Genomic DNA, 19,493 nt, shown 5'->3' on the forward strand with positions numbered 1-19,493 from the left:
CAATATACAGTAGTGAATCAATTAAGTAAGGTGGATAAAAATGGGTCAATCCACCTGGATTGAATATCCAATACATACCAACACTAAGTATCAACTCTACCCCTCAGCCCAGAAAGTTTTGAGACTGGATAAATAAAAAATACAGAAACATTAGAATGGTTTTAATCTTTCAGATGTTCACCCCCCTCCCCCACCTGAGCACAACAAACAACTTTTATACAACCCTGTGAAATTATCAAAACACCTTCTTTGGGAGGGTGTTCAATTTGTGCATCACTATGACTTGAAAGTCACTTGTGTAATCATAGCATTGACCCTTCATGTGAATTTCAGCACTTTGTTGTTTTGCAGTTGGTTTGCATTGGTAACATCATGATGATTTTTCCGGAAAAGAATAGTCATCATAACTTTTGATAATGCCTTCCCCAGAGAGTACTGAACAACTTTATAACACAAAAAGTCTGGTTTAATTTAAGTACTGGCAGAATATGGGCACTTTCAATGCACCTCCACTTTGTTGTCTTGTTTAGGATCTCATATTCTCAGATTGTAAAACCAAATATAGTTTTTTAGGTGGTTTAGGACATTGTCTTTCTAATAAAAATGACTTCAGAGTTTGCAAAAGACTTTTGTGAAAGTGGGTCAAAAATTGCCATTTTTGGTGTTTTTAGTCACCAAAAACTCGCAGATGCACTGTTGATAGCCATGCTATGAGATCAGACAAATGACTATACCCCTGGGAGTACCGAGATTCTTCATCCAAAATTTTAGCAAAATCCATGATTGTCATGCAGGATCCTCTAGACTACTTAGCATGGAATGACCCAAAGGATCAAGTGCTAATTACTATTGTTAATTTTATCAGTATCTTAACCTAACCTGTTTGGAAAATGAGAAAAGAGAAAAAACTTCCAGGCATATTTGAATTTTGCCAAAAAATAGGCTTGATTTTGGAAATTGTTTCACATTTCTTTTTCACGAATATGATGTTTTCACTAATATGAGGTTTGTTAAAAATGAATTTTAGGGTTCTTATGACAGTTGCACTAGGACCAACAATTATATTAATTAAATGCTGATCTTTTTTCTGGGTCCTTTAAAACAGGATTAACCATACATATATGGGTCTGCAGTGCAAACACTTGATTACATAGAATAATGCTACTGGATGATGTGCCACATGACCTTCATCGTATTGCTCCTAATCAACATCCCATCATCTGCTTTCTTATTTGCTCATCACTAAAATAGCAACCAAGGGTTCTAGAAAAATTGAATATAAACATTTGCTGGTTGTTAATGGTTTTAGTGAAACTTTCATTAAAACAGGTGAGGAACATGCTAAATACTGAAGGCTGGTACTGTTGACACATCTTTGTGTCACCTGCAGTGTCACATGAGCAGGTAATGGGGAGGAGTGTACAAAGTACTGACAATGCTGACCACCATATATGACACATTCTGACAACTCTTTTGGTTACTCTATACCAGTTTTCTTTTCTCTTCAAACTCTCTGTAATGAAGATGATAGTCTTAACATTTTTCTAGACCACACAAACTTGATGAATATCAGACAGAGCAAGTTTTTTCACATTATTATTTGAACACTATGTTTTATCATAGTAAATATGAAAAAAAAAACTGTTGCAAAACTGACTGGTTCCAGAACCTTCTTGGTATCCTTACATAGAAATCTTTTTATGTCTCAAATTGACAAGCTACTCTGATACTGAAAAAGTAGTCCAGCTGGAAGAAACATTTCTGTAAATATCTGTAACAAATGTTGTTCTGCCACTTAATGATGTTTCATCTTTCTGAACTAACATTATCTAAGTAAAATTGGAAAAAGACAATTTTACTGAACACATAAGGAGCATTATAGGAGTCAGTCCACTCACCCGACAGTATTCCTTTGTAGCAACCACTTCATATGTACCCAACGTCAATTCTGGTCTTTCAAAACGGTCGACACGTTGCCCAGTATGGTCTAGATGCTGGAAATACTCAGCTGGCACTGAGCATAGAAAATATTTTACAATATAGCACAATCCAATGTCATTTTTTTTATTTAAGCAAGGAATCAATGTTACTTAGGCATACATACAAATTTAAAATTTTGGTGGTAAACTAAAAAATAAGAAGTAGAAAGACAATGAAGATTTCAGAGTTAAAACAGCATTTTGTAGATGTGAAGTAAGAGTATATGATGGAGTGCACAAATCATGTCTTCCATCATAAAGGGTGAAAATAATGAGTTGTGATAGGCCACTAAAATTACATTCTTGTTCAGTAGACAAGCATGCATGCTCACACACTCCACTGTTATGGCTGGCATGGAGGTAGGGCAGAGGAGAGAGGGGGAGAAAGAGAGAGGGAGAGAGGGGGAGAAAAGAGAGAGAGAGAGAGAGAGAGAGAGAGAGAGAGAGAGAGAGAGAACAACCATTTTTGGCTCATAGGCCATCATCAGGTTCCTAGAGACATTTACAGCACACTAGGCAATGAAATCAATGTCCTCAAATAAAAAAACCACAAATTCAACACTGTTGTCAAAAAGTAAATGTGCCAAATACAGCATTCATTTATGTTTTGTTAACTGAGGTGTTTTTCTTGCTGTACGCTAAGTGATCGATGTATAATGAGATGAAAAGTCTTTACTCATTCCCTGTAATAAGAGTTACCTTGTTTTCCAATTTCTCTTTCTCTTGATGTGGGGGGGGGGGGGGTCCTGATATACAGTGCCAAGTATTTGAGCACCGACTTTTCTGATTGCAGAGGGACTAGGGTTATAAGACAGGTTCTACATTTAAACAAGTCACTACGAAATCACAAAACGCGGTTTGGTTTCATAATTCTTCTATATTCAAATAAGTTCTCAACTCACAACAACTGATAATTAACAAAGTTTTTCAGACAACATTATCATACATGATGCTTCAATGCTCGACAAAAACCATCTGTTCCTACTTAACTTGAGATAGCATAGCAAAGAGTTTCTACAACAACATTGATTTTTATTTAGTGCTCAAGCATTTTTGTCAGGCCTCTTTCTTCTTTGGTGACCGCAGCACCCCCAAAGCACAACTAGAAAGTGCAAGTGACCCCTCACTGGCCAGTCCAAATTACACACCTGTCGTTGCATTCTGTGCTGTGTCCGCATTTTTCTTTCTGATTTCTGCACATAAAGTCCAACAAACCCAGACACAGTAGATGCTCTTTACATTGCAGTAATTTATATCAAGTTTTTCACATGCGCATCTTTCGCTGGTCTAATAAAAGAAAAGTGAGACATGTTGCCATGCTCACTACAGATTCTCCATTAAGATGAAAGACGTTGCGTGGAATAACTTGCACAACTAGAGATAGTGTGGCTTACCTCATAAGCAATCTATAAATGAATTTCACTTTTATATTGAGGCCTCATGTGACCTCCTTTCAGCATCAAACTGATACGTTACAATCATCATTAGTTTTCTTACATCAGTCACCATGAGTTAAAACCCATTTATTCCGGCCATGTTAAGATTCCTGTCTTTGTATTTCATTGGGTCTTACTTTCACATTTACAAATATTTGCACTGTTCTCATTCACTGTATATTCAAGAAGGAAAAGTCTAGGGACTCAATCCAGTCCCAGTATGTCCAATGCTTTGACAACCTTGGAGAATACTTGCTTTTCTTCATTCAGTTTACTTTCCTATTTTTGTATTTTTATATTCACTCAATTCTCATCTAAGTCTCTGGACAGATACAATGAACATGCAGTATTGCCTTTACAAGGTAAGTGCTCCTTCATTGTTTCTATATATGTAACTCACGCTTACAATCATATGCCTCATCTCTGACCATATAGCTTTTACCATTTCTAATATTGAACACTTCTCCTCAGCACAGTTATCTTACCCAAACCCTATATAAAATATTAGTTTCTTACTTCCTTTTTTCTTTTATCACTCTTATTTCTCAGTCTTATTATTTATGTGTTATGTAGGTGTCTCTGAATAACTTAGCCCATATTAGTACATCACTTTGTAATTTTTTTAACTTTTATCTCCTCCTGTCCTATTTCCCCCCTGTTCAGATGACATCACTAATGTAAGCTACAAACATTCAACTTACTGGAGAAAACTGAACACCTTGATGATACTGGATTTTAACAGGGTAAGACGCCCTGTAAAAACTTTAATAAATGCCTTCTCTGAAAACTATGTAGAACAGATAGATAGGATCTCCACTCATCACGAAAATACAATATATTAGATCTGATGGCAACAGATAGACCCGACTCCTTTGAGGATGTCCACATTGAAACTGGTATCAGTGACCACAACACGGATGTGGCAACAATGGTTACGAAAGTACAAAGGACAACTAAAACAAGCAGAAATACATATAAGTTCAGTAAACTAGATTAAAAAAATCCTTAGTGTTATATCTCAATGAGGAACTTGAAACTTTTAGCACAGGGTATGAGCATGTACAGGAACTCTGGCTCAAGTTTAAAGAATAGCTGACCATGCATTTGTTAGATCACACCCAGTAGAACAATACGTAATGGGAGGAAGCCTCCATGGTATATAGTCACTGTAAAGAAACTTCTAAAAAAACAGAGATTACTGCGTAACAGGTGTAAAACAAAGCATAGGGCTGTAGATAAAGATACTGAATGTGTGAGGCCTTCACTGAGTATATAGCAGAATACTGCCAACTGATCTTTCTCAGAACACAAAAAAATTCTGATCATATGTAAAGGCTGTTAGTGGCACCAAAGTCACTAGTGAAAGACTAGAACTGAAACTGAATGTAACAATACAAAAGCTGAAATGCTCAACTCCATTTTCAAATGTTCCTTTACAAAGGAAAACCGAGGAGAATTGCCCCAATTTAAACCTCGTAACACCAAAAAGATGGATGAAATAAGTATTAGTGTCAGTAGTGTTGGGAAACAGTTGAAATCATTAAAATTGAACAAAGGTCCAGGGCCCTGGGGCGAGTGCTAGGAAGTCTCTCTAGACCTGCCGTGTGGCGGCGCTCGGTCTGCAATCTCTGATAGTGGTGACACGCGGGTCCGACGTATACTAAGGGACCGCGGCCAATTTAAAGGTTACCACCTAGCAAGTGTGGTGTCTGGCGGTGACACCACACAGATAACCTTATTACTGTTATTCTGCGGGTCACTTGATGATGGCAACAAGGCAAAACCAGCCTGTCATGTAAAATACGAAAAAACCTATTATCTTATTGCAGCTGGTTTAAAGCATTCATTTCCATAATGTCTTACAACATCATATACTATACTGCAGGTCCTACAGAACATAAAACATCTGGGTGTAACACTTTGTGAGGATATGACATGGAACGATAACTTAAGTTCCAGTTGTGGGTAAAGCAGGTGGTAGACTTCGGTTTATTGGTAGAATACTAAGGAAGTGCAAACAGTCTACAAAGGAGATAGCTTACAAATAATTGTCACCATCCTACAATATTGCTGAAGTATGTGGGACCCACGCCAAATAGGACTAATGGGGGATATTGGATGTAAACAGAGAAGGCCAGCATGAATGGTCACATATTGGTTTGATCCATGGGAGAGTGTTACAGAGATACTGAAGAAACTGAACTGGAAGACTCACAAAGATAAACTATTCTGAGAAAGTCTATTAAAGTCTCAAGAACTAGCTTTAAATGATGACTCTAGGAATATGCTACAATCCCGTTCATGTCACTCACTTTGGTATTGTGAGAATACAATTAGAATAATTACTGCATGCACAGAGGAATTCAAACAAGACTATTCCCATGCTCCATATGTGAATGGAACAGGAAGAAACCCTAATACCTGGTACAATGGGACGTACCCCCTGCCACGAATCTCATGGTGGTTTACAGAGTATACAGGGTGATCCACGAAGATATGCAAAAAATTTTAATATGTTATTCTACAAGTAAAACTAAAGAAAAAAGTTCATATAAACATAGGTCCACAGATGTTACAGAGTTATGGCTACAGGTTTTGCCTCAAATTTAGCAACTTCGCTAATGTGAAGGCATCGCAAAACTGTACAAGATTAAAGTAAAGCACGATTTACATTTACTTTATTGTTATTGATCTGGTGAATCTAATAAAACATGTCCCAGATGTGCAACTGCAGTAGTTTTACAGAATACCCCGAAAAGCAAAGACATAATTTCGTACAATTTTTAATTTATTAACAATTAGGCCCAATTTTTTTTTAAATTCCAGACAATTGCACAAAGTTTTCACCAGAAGTTGTAGATAATTTACTTTTGGAAAAATGATGGTAATAACATTGACTGAAACTGTATGAATGAGTCAGATAATCTGCTTTTATTAATACCGCAGCACATGTGAATTTGTGTTAAGGAAGTTATACAGTGTATCTATAGTTTCACAATACGTTCATAATAAATGTTCAACGTCTCCTCTGAATTCAATGCGTTTAGCTGAATGTGTATGAACAGAATTTGTTGCTCATTTTAGTTTCACATGGTTGTTCTTAATTTCATCTATTACATTCATAATGCAAGTAATGCCTCGTGTGTATTGACTTTGTCCTCATAAACTGAACAATACTGAAAACTAATTTGTTTCAAGGTTACAAAATGACAGAAACAACTCACTAATGGTTGCCAACAATGAAAAACGTTTCTACATTCTTAATGGAAAGTAAACAAATTTACCCGTATAATAACCTTTGCTTCTCTAGGTGTTCTGGAAAACTGCCACATACACACGTCTGGGACATGTTTTATTAGATTCACCAGACCAATAACAACAAAGTAAATGGAAATCGTGCTTTACTTTAACCTCGTACAGTTTTGTGATGGCTTCATATCAGCGAAGTTGCTAAATTTCAAGCAAAATATTTTATTAGCCATAGCTCCATAACTAATCATTTGTGGACCTATGTTTATATGAACTTTTTTCCTTAGTTTTACATCTAGAATAGCATATTAAAATATTTGCATATCTTCGTGAATCTCCCTGTAGGTGTAGATGGTATGCGAGCCAAAACTGGTTGTTCAATAACTAAATTTTATGAGCAGCTCTTGGTGGTAAATCATCATTGCCTCACGCCTGTGATCTAGTCATTTATGCAACCAAGCTTTTATACTTTTACTTCACGTTCTACTAGGAACACACAGCCTCCTCAGAAGCCATACAACTACTTAATTTTACCTAAAGTATACCAACAACGATACTGCACTTCAAATCCAGAACACATTCAATGAAATTATAAAAATAATCAGATCCCTACAAAGCACCAGCTCTTCTGGATACAATGGAATGTCAACCAGGCACTAAAATTATACAGTGACGATCAGCAATATACAAGGTGCTATCCAAAATTTTCAGGACGGGACTGTTAAAAACCTTACCTTAGGACTAATGACCACCATCGCCCTTGAAATAGTTCCCATCTGCATGTTCACACTGGTCCCAGCACATCTGCCACTGGTCAGACGTTTTCTAGAAGTCCTGTACTTTGAGGGTGTTTATCACCACCAGCGACACTTCTTGAACCCACTCTAGAGTGTTGAACCAACAGCCTTTTAAGTCAAGTTTCAGTTTTCGTAATAGCACTGAGTCACAAGGTGCCAAATCTGGCAAGTATGGTGGGTAGGGTACAACCACCATGTTGTTTTTTGCCAAAAACTTCCTGGTGAGCAAGGAGGTGTGACAGGGTGCGTTGCAGTTATGCAGCAGCCAGTACCCTCGACACCAAAGTTCGAGCCGTCGTCGCCGCACATTTTCACGGAGCCATCGCAAAACGTCACAGTAGCACGCGGAATTCACTGTTTGGTTGGGTGGGGCCAATTCTTTGTGCACAATTCCCTTGGTATCAAAGAAAACTATGATCATGCTCTTCACTTGTCTCACTTTTTTGGGTCTTGGAGAGCCACTCAAACACACGCGTATGGCTCATGCTCTGTCCCCCAAACACTTGCTGAATCATTGCAAGGGTCTCCGTAGCACTTTTTCCAAGACTCGCACAGAATTTGATACACATGCACTGTTCTGTTCGCGGGTCCATTGTAAAATCACCACACACCAAACACAGAGTATTACAGACATCACTGTGGACACGCAACACATCCTCCCAGCTGAATGCCACTCCGCACACTGACTCATTAGATATGCAGCTCTTGCTACCTAACGGTGCAAAGTACTACTACTACTACTACTACTACTACTACTACTACTTTCCAGATGGCAGAGCCAGTCCCAAAAATTTTAAATTCCACCCCGTATTGTGCTATTTATGTAATCAGTCTATGAAAACTGGGCTATTTCCTAATAGATTAAAACATGCAACAATGATGCTGATACAAAAAGGTGGTGGGAGACATGTAATATCTTTCAGTTATCTCTCTGCTGTCAGTTTTTTCAGAAATTATTTGAGAGGGTAGTGTACAACACCCTATAGGGATATCTCTCTCTCTCTCTCTCTCTCTCTCTCTCTCTCTCTCTCTCTCTCTCTCTCTCTCTGTGTGCGTGTGTGTGTGTGTGTGTGAGAGAGAGAGAGAGAGAGAGAGAGAGAGAGAGAGAGAGAGAGAGAGAGAGAACGAGCTATTTTCGAGAAAGGCCTTGCTGGCCATAAGTTTATTTGTGACAGTCTTTTTGCTGAGTCTACCTGCAACTCAGCATCTCTTTTATATGGTGAGTGGCAACTTTCCTTTCATAATATTGTTAGAACCATTAGCTTGGCTAGAATCCTACTTGCATACCAACATAACAAAAACAAGACTTGCCCTGACAGGTGCAGGTGAAGCAATAAAAGCAGAGTAGGGAACTACTAAGTACAGTGTTCCCCAGGGCTTGATCCTTGGAGCACTGATCATTGTAAGTGTATGTTAATGACCTTCCACCATCATCAAATAACAATTCAAATGTAGTAATGTTTGCTGATTATATTACTGTCTTGATCAAGGGTCTGAAATCCTCAATGCAGATTACAGCTGAAACAATACAGCAAGTATACAAATGGTTCATAGCAAATAGTGTATCATTAAACCTCCCAAAAACAAATTTAATACAGTTTCAGCCAGCAAATAACATGCTTTAACTCCTTGAAATAGATATCAATGGTAAGAAAACCAAATGAAACTTCACACACAGCATTTCTAAAAATATAAATGGATATAAAATTAAGATGAAGTGAACATATCTATTACCTGCACAAGAAAATAATCTCGGCATGCTTTTTGCACTAAGAGCTATTTGCCCTACATTGACAGGAAAACAATAATTTTGTCATATTTTGCATATTTCCACACTCTGATCTCTTATGGGATAATGTTATTGGGAAATGCTGCAGAAGTGGAAAAGAGAGCTATGAGGTTGATCTGTGGTGTTTCAAATCTGACATCCTGTAGGCACCTATTCAAGACACTAGGGATGCTGACAAGTCAGTACATCTACTCAATGATGATATTCGTAAACAATAACAAAAATGTTCCAAACTAACTGTGACACAAACAATCATAACACGTGCCAGAAGCAAGACCTTCACAAAGACACAGCTACTCTCAATATAGTACAAAAAGGAGTTATCCTGACGGGAATAATAATTTACAAGAAGCTCCCTCGGAATACAAAAAATAACACTGACTACCCTCATGTACTCCAAGTTCCCGAGTTGAGTTTTGGTCCAACACACAGTTTTAATCTGCCAGTAAGTTTCTTTCATGTTATTTCACATATTTTGTCAATTTCTTCCTAAAGAAATGCCAAGATCTGCAGGGTACTATCCTTTCAGAACAGATCCACTTTCCTGACTGCAAATACCGAGAGACTGATGGCAATGTATTTCCTACATTAAATTATACATACTAAAAGAAAACCGCAACCTATTGATTTCAGCACCTGATCCAGTTTTTTCCTTCTTTAGAAATAAAACAGTAATGGGCTTGTTTCCTTACAATCATTCTCAATGATCTCTTCTATAGTCCTCCCATTTGCTTAAAAAAAATAAAAAAATATAACAAGATCCTTCCTGTTACTACTTCACAGTGCTTTTTCTAGTTAATACTTCTAACATTAGTTTGCTAATGAGTAAATTTCTTAACAAGAATAGTAGTGTATTGTCAGTCACACAGCAATCAGTACCATCATTTTATTTTTGTTGACATATGTAACGAGAATGATCAGTGTTCAAAAATACTGTATGAATAGATAAAAAAATCTACTCACTAAGCAGTGGCAGGAGAAACCACAACAAAGACTTGGAAATTCATGAGCTTTTGAACTCACGGCCTCATTCTGGCAGATGGGTTGAAGGGAAAGGAAGACAATGAAGGAAAAGGACCACCGAGATTTATGAAATGGAAGAGTTACAGAAAAGTCACTCAGATTCCTGGATCAGGGGAGACTTACTGGATGGGATGAGAAAGGAAGACTGACTGACAATGTTGGTGTGTGCACTCTTAAGAGATTTCAAAACCTGAGACCTTAAAGGTGGAAGACACGATAATAAGCAAGTCCAGATTACTAATAAAACATTGTACAAGGGTCAATAAGATCAGAGTGTGTGTGTGTGTGTGTGTGTGTGTGTGTGTGTGTGTGAGAGAGAGAGAGAGAGAGAGAGAGAGAGAGAGAGAGAGAGAGAGAGTGTGTGTGTTAGTTAGGGGTGCCCAATATTGAGGTTGTCAGTGCCAGAGCAGAAAGCTTCAAGCGTCATATGTGGTGGAGAGGTGAGGGGGGCAGGAAAAAAATTGACAGGTTGCAAAATAAAAATAAAGAAAAATAAAAGTGAGTGAAGAAAAGGAACAGTTACTGAAAAGAAATGCTGAGACCACAGAAATTAATTAAATTTAGGTAATGAGAACCAAGCACATGTTGTAAAGCCAGTTCCCATTTTTAGAGTTTTGAGAAACTTGTGTCAGGAGGGAAAATCCAGTTGTCACACACGGCGAAACAGGCACCAAGGTCATGACTGTCACCTTGTAGAGAAAGTGCTCTGCAAAATGATATTGTGTTTGCCACTACACACACACACACACAGTCTATGTCAATTCATCCTAACTGATAATTCAATGATATTCATACTAATGTAGAAGACCGAACAGTGTTTATGTAATAGCTGGTATATGACAAGTGTCATTTCACAGGTGGCTCTTCCTTTAATAGTGTACTTTTTATCAGTTACATGGCTGGTGCAGGAAGATATATCAGGCAAGTCTTACACAGGGAAAGGCACAGGGGCAGGAACCACAGGTTAGAGAAATGGGTGTAGAAGATGCATAGGGTCCGAACAGAGAATACTGTTGAGGTTTTTTTTTTTTGGGTGGGGGTGGGGGGTGGGAGTGAATGAGAAAAGGTTATTCCATACGGGATGAGGTAAATACCACACAAAATTAACCTCATTTAAGGGCACAATTCTACAAAGTCACAGCCCTGTCTGTGTAACTGATTAATACAACAAAATCAGGATGGTATTTAATGACAAGTTGTGTACTTCTAAGTTGCTTGTTGGATATGATGGCCCAAGAAATCTGTTTTTGAACTAGGCTAGTGGGATAACTACGTGAAGTTCAAATGGCTCTGAGCAACATGAGACTCAACTTCTGAGGTCATTAGTCCCCTAGAACTTAGAACTAGTTAAACTGAACTAACCTAAGGACATCACACACATCCATGCCCGAGGCAGGATTCGAACCTGCGACCGTAGCGGTCCCGCGGTTCCAGACTGCAGCGCCTAGAACCACACGGGCACTTCGGCCGGCTACTATGTGAAGTGAAGCCTGAGGTGAGCTTGGTGGTGTATTGCACATATCCAGATCTTACGTTTCTCTTTGTACTGCTTGGTGAGTAGATATTTTATCTATCCACATTTATTTTGTTTCGTAAAATGATGATTTTTTTTTAAATTACAGGCACTTTGAGGTTTTTGGCTTGTATCGTATTTTGTGAAACCAACTAACTGTGGTGAGATGAGAGAGAAGAAGAAGATATGCCCATAAAGCAAGTGCAGAAAACGGTACCCTGTTTGCAGTTAATCCCAAGTGATAAGGTCATGTAAAGCAACCTCTGGAATAAGTTTTAAATAAAGAGACTAACAGTTTTTGCTCAAATCATGTTTTGCAAAACCTCTACATTAATGAGACTTTAGTGGGTTGTGGCAAATTATATGTGTATAAAGACACACACAAAACTGTGTTATTTTGCATCTCACCTTCTGTTGTGGCTTTGCAGAAAGGACAGTGGAATCTTCGTCCTCCATCCACAAACTGCATGTAAGGGCACATATAGGCTTTGCAACGCGCACAGCGGACAGGACCAATTTCTCCCATGTCTACCACTGGTGGTAGGTATTCTCCTTCTGCAGGCTGTGCCAAGGGGCTGATCACTAGCCCGAATGGTACAGCAGTCTGGAAGAATCAACAGCTAGTATGCAACCCAGACTATTGGAAATTAAAAAAAAATAATAACTAACGAGGACACATGGAATATTTGTGGCACAATCAAAAACCCTATTATTCAGCAGCGTCCATTGGGGGAAAAAGTACCTTAATAAGTACCTGTGATTGAAAAATCTAACAGGTTTCACTACACACACTAGGAAATCATCTCTTTATTTTGTCATTGAGGGTCATTAGTCACGGAATACCTGACAACATCTATGAGGGAGAGACCTGAATGATTATTTTGGTCCCCTTTGAAATACCTCAAGAAGGTATCCAAATGAAGAATTTGGCAGATGGTACAATTACTAGCGACAGCTGAGTGTTAAGTATCAGAGTTAACATACTGATATTTGCTAATTTCAGTCCAGAGCATTTCAGTTAAAATATTTAAATTCATAAAATTCTGTAGCACATATTTTCAACTGAAACACATTCACTCAAGAATACTACAGAAATAATGTTGGGGTGAACTAATTTATTTGTAAAAGGGAGGAACAGCAATTGACAAAAGAGTTACCATAATTTTCTGTGGAGTATTTATTTCAAAATTTCTTTTTCCAGAACGAATCTTTGCTCTGCAGCAGAGTGTGTGCCAATTTGAAACTTTCTGGCATATTAAAATTATTTGCCTGACTGGAACTTTAAACCTTTTACCTCTGCCTTTCACAATCAAGTGCCCTACTGACTGTTCTACCCAAGCACGACTCATGATTCTTCCTCACAGCTCTATTTCTGCCAGTGCTTCATCTCCTACCTTCCAAACTTCTCAAAAGTTCTCCTGCATGCCTTGTGACACTAGTATTCCTGGAAGAAAGGAAGGAGTGTTAGTCTCATAAGGTATGCAAAAGAACTTCAGTGAAGTATTGAATGTGGAGATGACGTACTGGTGGAAGTAGAGCTGTGAGGGCAGGTTATGAGTCACACTTTGGTACCTAGGCAGTAAAGCACTTGAGTGTGAAAGGCAAAGATCCCATATTCGAGTCCTGGTCCGACAAACAGTTTTAATCTGCCAGGAAGTTTTAACACTTACATTTATAGCAGAAGTTTTATAACTAATCTGAAAGTTTTTACGTATGACTGGAGAGCACGCTGCAGGCTTTCACAATGGATGAAGTGAGGGAAAGGGTATGGTAGGTACTCTCCAGTTCAGAACACTGTCACCACTAGACTCCAATTGTAAGTGTCAAAGGAGATTAAAGGGAAACAGTGGTTCAAAACAGAGTGAGACAGGGTTTTTGTCTATCCTGGATGTTATTTAATTTGTTCACTGAGCAGACTGCGAAGGAAGCTAAGGAAAAATTTGGAAAGCAAATTCAAGTCCAGGAAGAAGGAATAAAAGCTATAAGGTTTCACTGATGATATTTTAATTCAGTCAGAGTTGATACAGGAATGAAGAGCAGTTGAACAAAATAAACATTGTCTTGAAAAGATATTATAAGACAAACAACAGCAAAAGTAAAACAATGGCATGGCATACAGTCAGATTAGATCAGATGATTCTGAAGGAGTGAGATTATAAAATGTGACACCAAAAGAAGCAGATGAGTTGTTACTTAGACCAAAAGAAGCAGATGGACAAAGTACAGAGGATAAGAAACACACATTGGCAATAGCAAGAAAATCATTACTTAACTGAGGAGTTTGTTAATAACAGATATAAAAATAAATGTTAGAAAATCTTTTCTATAGGTATTGTCTGGAGGGTAGCCTTTTTCAGAAGCATAAAGAGTTCAGGCAAGAAGAGGATAGAACCTTTTGAAATGTGGTGACACAGGTGAGTGTTGAGAGAAGGATAGATCAAATAACTAAAGAGGAAATACTGAACCAAGTTGGGGAAAAATAAATTTAAAGCACAACCTGACTACAAGAATGTATTGGTTGATAGGGCACATCCTGAGGATCAAGGAACCTTCAATTTGGTAATAGAGGGAAGTGTGTAAGGTAAAAACTGTAGATTAAGGCTCAAATGCAGTTCAACTGAATGTAGTTCACAGCAGTTACACACAGATAAAAAGGCTTGTGTAGGATAGACTAGTGTGGAGTAATGCATCAAACCAGTCTTTGGACTAAATACAACATCACCACCAGGTATAACAGCAATGTAGACAACACAGGCTTTTAAATCACTAATGCTGATTATTCTCAATAGTCCTAACTGATCACTATACAGTCTTATATTGAGCAGTAAATAGCAACATCAATGCACAGTCTCTTACAAAGTATACGAATTGTACCTACTAGTCTTGGCGAATGATTGCCCATCCCTCCCACTTTTTTCCATCCCTTCCCCCCTTTTTCCATCATCAGTCTTGACTGGTTTGATGCTGCGCACCACAACTTCCTCACCTATAGCAATCTCATCTTCAAGTAGCATTTATATTCAGCATTTTCCATTATTCACTGGATATATTCCAGTCTCTGTATTTCACTTCAGTACTTGCCCTGCACGGCTGCATCTAGCACCATAGAAATTATTCTCTCTTGTCTCAATACATATCCTGTCATCTTGTTCCTTCTTCAAATTCACGTTTTCTTACAGACTCTGTGGAGGACCTTATTTCTTATGGTATCATCCAAGTTTTATTTTCAGCATGCTCCCGTACCAACACATCTCAAATGTTCTGGCACTCCATTTCTGGTTTTCACTTCCATACAATAATGAGCTACATGTTCTCACAAATTTCTTCCTTAAATTAAGGCCTATGTTGATACCAGTAGTCTTTTGGGAAGGAATGCCCTCTTTGCCTATACTAGTGTGCTTTACATATATTTTTGTTTCATCCACAGGCACTACTTTGTTTCCAAGATGGCAGAATTTCTTCTCTTCATTTACTATGTGGTCCCCAGTTTTTATGTCATGTTCATCCCTAATCTCATATCTTCCACTCCCAATTTTTGTCTTTCTTTCGTTAACTCCAATCCATAATCTACACTTAGCAGTCTGTGCACTCTATTCAGGAAGTCCTGTAATTCTTCCTCACTTCACTGAGGATAGTTAAGTAAATCTTATAAATGATAGCCTTTCAAGTTGAATTTAAATTCCACTCCCGAACTTTTCTTTCATTTCTGCCATTGCTTCTTCAATGTGTAGGTTGAACAATAGGGGAGAAAGACTGCATCCTTGTTTAACACCCTTTTCAGTTTAAGAACTTCTCTTTTGTTCTTCCATATTTATAATGATTCTGCTGCATACTACCTTTCCCAGTAACTTCTACCTATTTCTATGAGAATTTTTAACATCTTTCACCATTTTATGTTGATCACTTTTCCTGGGTTAACAATTCTTATGAAAGTATCTTGATTTTGATTAAATCTTGTTTCCATTGTCATACAAAACATAACTGGCTTTTTCGTACCTTTATCTTCCTTGGAGCCAAATTGAGTGTCATATAGCACATCCTTATTTTTTTCTAGTCTCCTGCATATTGTTTTGGTAAGCAAGCGATGGAAAATCTAGGATAGAATGGCACAGTATAATGAAAAGGATAGTTGCTACTCACTATGTAGCAGAGATGCTGAATCAGAGAACAGAAAACAGTTGGAAAGTCAGCTGTCAGCCAACAAGGTGTTTGTCAAAGTAGACAACATACACAAACTTACACAGCACACACAGCACACACAGTCTGGCAGATAGAGCCAGACAGTGAGCAACAGGGCGTTATGGGAGAGGCAACTGACTAGGTGCAGTTGGAAGGTTAGACGAAGGAGGGGGGGGGGGGGGACGTTTAGTGGAAAAGGAGATGGCAAGGGGCTGGGAACAGGGGTTGTGTAAGGATAGATGAGGATATTGTGCAGGTTTGGCAGGTAGTGGAATATCGCTGTGGGAGGAGTGGAAGGATAGTGGATAAGACTGTTCTCATTTCAGGGCATGACGAGAAGTAGTCAAAAACCCTGGTGGACAGTGCGATTCTGTTGCTTCAGTCCTGGTGGTATTAGGTCACAAGGGGAATGCTCCTCTGTGGCTGGATGCTGGGGCTTTGGGAAGTGTTGGGTGGCTGGAAGGATAAGGCATGCGAGATCTGTATTTGTACAAGGTTGGGAGGGTAATTACGACCTCTAAAGGCCTCAATACGACCCTCAATATATTTCAAGAGGGATCATTTGTCACTACAGATGCAATGGCCATGGCTGGCTAGATTGTATGGATGGGACTTCTTGGTATGGAATGAGTGGCAGCTGTTTAAGTGAAGTTATTACTGGTAGTTCGTATGTTTGACATGGACAGAGATACTATCTTTTTCATTATATTGTTACATTCTTGTAACCAACATTGATATATGACCTGTTATGCTGATTGGGTGATAGTTCTCACATTTTATATACTTTTGTTATCTTCAGGATTGTGTGGGTGAAATTTTTCCAAACATTTGATTGCATGTCTACTCTCAAAGACTCTACAAACTAACTTCAATAATCCTTGGGAGCCACTCCCCAATGATTTTGAAAAATTCTGAAGGAATGTTACCCATCTCTTCTGCCATGTTTGACAGCAAAATCTGTAAGTCTTACTCCTATTTCTATCGCTTCTTCTATCGCATCAGCAGACAGTTCCTTGCCTTCAAAGACACTCTAACTCGATCCACCATACCACACTCTCCTCTGTATTCAAAAGTATGATTCCATTTGCACTCTTTAATGTTCATGCCTTTGCTTTCAATTTCACCAGAAGTAATTTTGGCTTTCCTGTAAATTGAATCTGACCTCCTGATGCCTATTTCTTTGTGAATTCTTCACACTTTTTCTCTGGCCATTTTGCCTTGGCTTCTCTGTACTTTCTACTGATTTAATTCGTAAGTGACTTATACTGCAGTATACTTATCTTTTATTTAATATTTCCTTCTTTCATTGATTAAATGAATGACTGCTTCTGCTACCCTAGGTTTCTTCACAGCTACCTTCTTTTTACCTGTTGATTACTGTACTGCAGTTGGAAACAAATTTTCTGAGAACTCAGATAGGTGCAGAAGTAACTGGTCCAAGTTATCTTCAGTGGAATATTTTCTGTTTAAAATCAAATAATAATGTAGACGCAGATGATGGCTCTTCTTAGGGATGCCCATTCCTCAACTGAATTGCCTGCTGTAGTATTCATAACCTATGTATCTACAGCCTCTGAGAACTTCAAACCCATGTCATCATTTCTCATCACCACCTCAGTATCTTAGTTCTTCACACAATAATTATTCCTGATGATATGTTATACTTTAAGCTACTCAGCATTATTAGCAAATTGTGATTGGTTTCTGTACCTGTTCCTGGATACACCCAATTTTGGGTGTGTGTGTTTCACCAGATGTAATTCTGCTGATATTTTTCAAATTTTGCTTGTCTGTTCCAAGTGTAACTCCTCCTGCTGTGATTGTTGAACAGTGTATTTGCTATTACTAGCTCAAATTTATTCCAGAACTCAAAGAATCTTCCTAATTTTTCTGTCCCATTACTCGTCTTACGCTTGTGATGTTGGCATGTATACCAGAAATACCTGAACTACAGTTGCTGGCATTGGTCTATTGTCGATTCTGATGAGAACAACCCCACCACTGACTCACTCTTTACCTTATCTTCCTATTCCTAATGAACTCAACACCAGTTTATCATTCTTACCTGCTGCTGATATTAACCTACATTTGTCAGTAAGAAATCTTAATCTTGTCTACATTTTACTTCACTAACTTCTATTACCTACAGAATGAGGCATTGCATTTTCCTTTTCAGATTTTGTAACTTCCATATTGCATTCAGAATTTTCTCCCCACAACTTCTAATCTTGTGTGGTTAGTTTCAGTTGATGCAACTAGTGAGGATTCATTAGACAAGTGAGTGAGTTTTCCCAGACAGACACTAAAAATGTAAAAAGTTACTAAATACATCAGACACAGACATTATGCTGATCTTGCCCAGTACACACAAATGTCAAATAATTTTCAAAAGCTGTGTTTAGCTCCTATCTAAAAATAACAACAACACAATACCTGCTTCATCATTTCAGCAGTAACAGGCACATTATAAATAGAGCTACGGAGGTAACGCGGACTGGCATTTCCTTGGTCCTGCGTTATGAAGTCTGTTGTCACAAGAGGTGGAACCAAACCTTTCTGGTTTGTTATGAAGACACCTGATCGGTTGCGTTGATCATCCAACATAACTTGAATCTGTAAAAACAGAGTTTTTGTCAATATCTGGCAAGAAACAAAAGCAACAAAACAAAAAGTCCAACAAAAAAAATCATCCTATTATATCATTTTCAGGCACATATTACAATATAGGACTTTAATTTCTAATACAATTTTAATTTAACTATGTGTAGGAACCACAACGTACAAGTTGGTACGTTGATAACTAAGGAATTTTATTTGTATGATGCAATACCTAAAAACGGTTCTTGTTCAGTACAAATATGAGGGAAAATTATTAAAAAAAAGCTACTCACAGGACTTGGCATCTGGTCAGGTAAGCTACTCACAGGACTTGGCATCTGGTCAGGGTCCAGACGTCGAGCCTGCTGTTGTTGCTGTGGTGAATACACAGGTTGCGGCTGGGGCTGGCCAGGCAGAGTGGGTGGGTAGCTGCCGCCTGGACCAACACCAGCCTGTGGTGGCTGATACCCTGCCTGCTGTGGCAAGTAGCCCTCCTGAAGTACAAAATTGACAATCAGCACTACATCAGAGTAAATACAAAAAATATATATAAAGATTTATACTAAAGATAACAGTTGTCAAACATCAAGAAGGCATAAAAGGATTTAAAATCCACACCAGATGGCACCAAGATGATCTGGCATGGGTCCCGTGGCAACATAATGTGGTAATCTGCCACAGATGGTGGGTGCAGAGCCTCTGACCCAGGTGTTTACTAACTGGTGGTAACAGTCCAGGCCCGTCAGTTCTTACACTGACTTCGACTGATGAGGAACTGGCCCTCACACCACACCATGCTCTTGGTTCCACACATGCTAACTGCTCACTGCTCAGTCATTTGGACTGGTCAGGTCTTAAGCTTTTCTCTGTGCCCATCTCCACTCAATATCCAGACTCTCCACTGCCCACTGCCCCCCCCCCCCCCAAACA

General features: G+C 38.5%; 1 protein-coding gene across 3 annotated transcripts in view; it reads right to left on the bottom strand.

Moving 5' to 3' along the window:
• LOC126418549 (protein transport protein Sec24C) overlaps nucleotides 1-19,493 on the bottom strand; it is a 124,004-nt gene that overhangs the window by 44,856 nt on the left and 59,655 nt on the right. For 2 of the 3 annotated variants that reach the window (XM_050085373.1, XM_050085368.1), the window contains exons 5-8: nucleotides 18,857-19,057; nucleotides 18,399-18,578; nucleotides 12,195-12,390; nucleotides 1,899-2,014 (exon numbers count right to left, since the gene is read on the bottom strand). In XM_050085373.1, coding sequence (XP_049941330.1) covers nucleotides 1,899-2,014; nucleotides 12,195-12,390; nucleotides 18,399-18,578; nucleotides 18,857-19,057 — 693 coding nt within the window. The remainder of the gene's footprint in view (nucleotides 1-1,898; nucleotides 2,015-12,194; nucleotides 12,391-18,398; nucleotides 18,579-18,856; nucleotides 19,058-19,493) is intronic. The other variant, XM_050085381.1, reaches the window with a different exon arrangement.

Source organism: Schistocerca serialis, chromosome 1 (assembly GCF_023864345.2).
Source record: "Schistocerca serialis cubense isolate TAMUIC-IGC-003099 chromosome 1, iqSchSeri2.2, whole genome shotgun sequence".
In the NCBI taxonomy this organism is placed as follows: Eukaryota; Metazoa; Arthropoda; class Insecta; order Orthoptera; family Acrididae; genus Schistocerca; species Schistocerca serialis.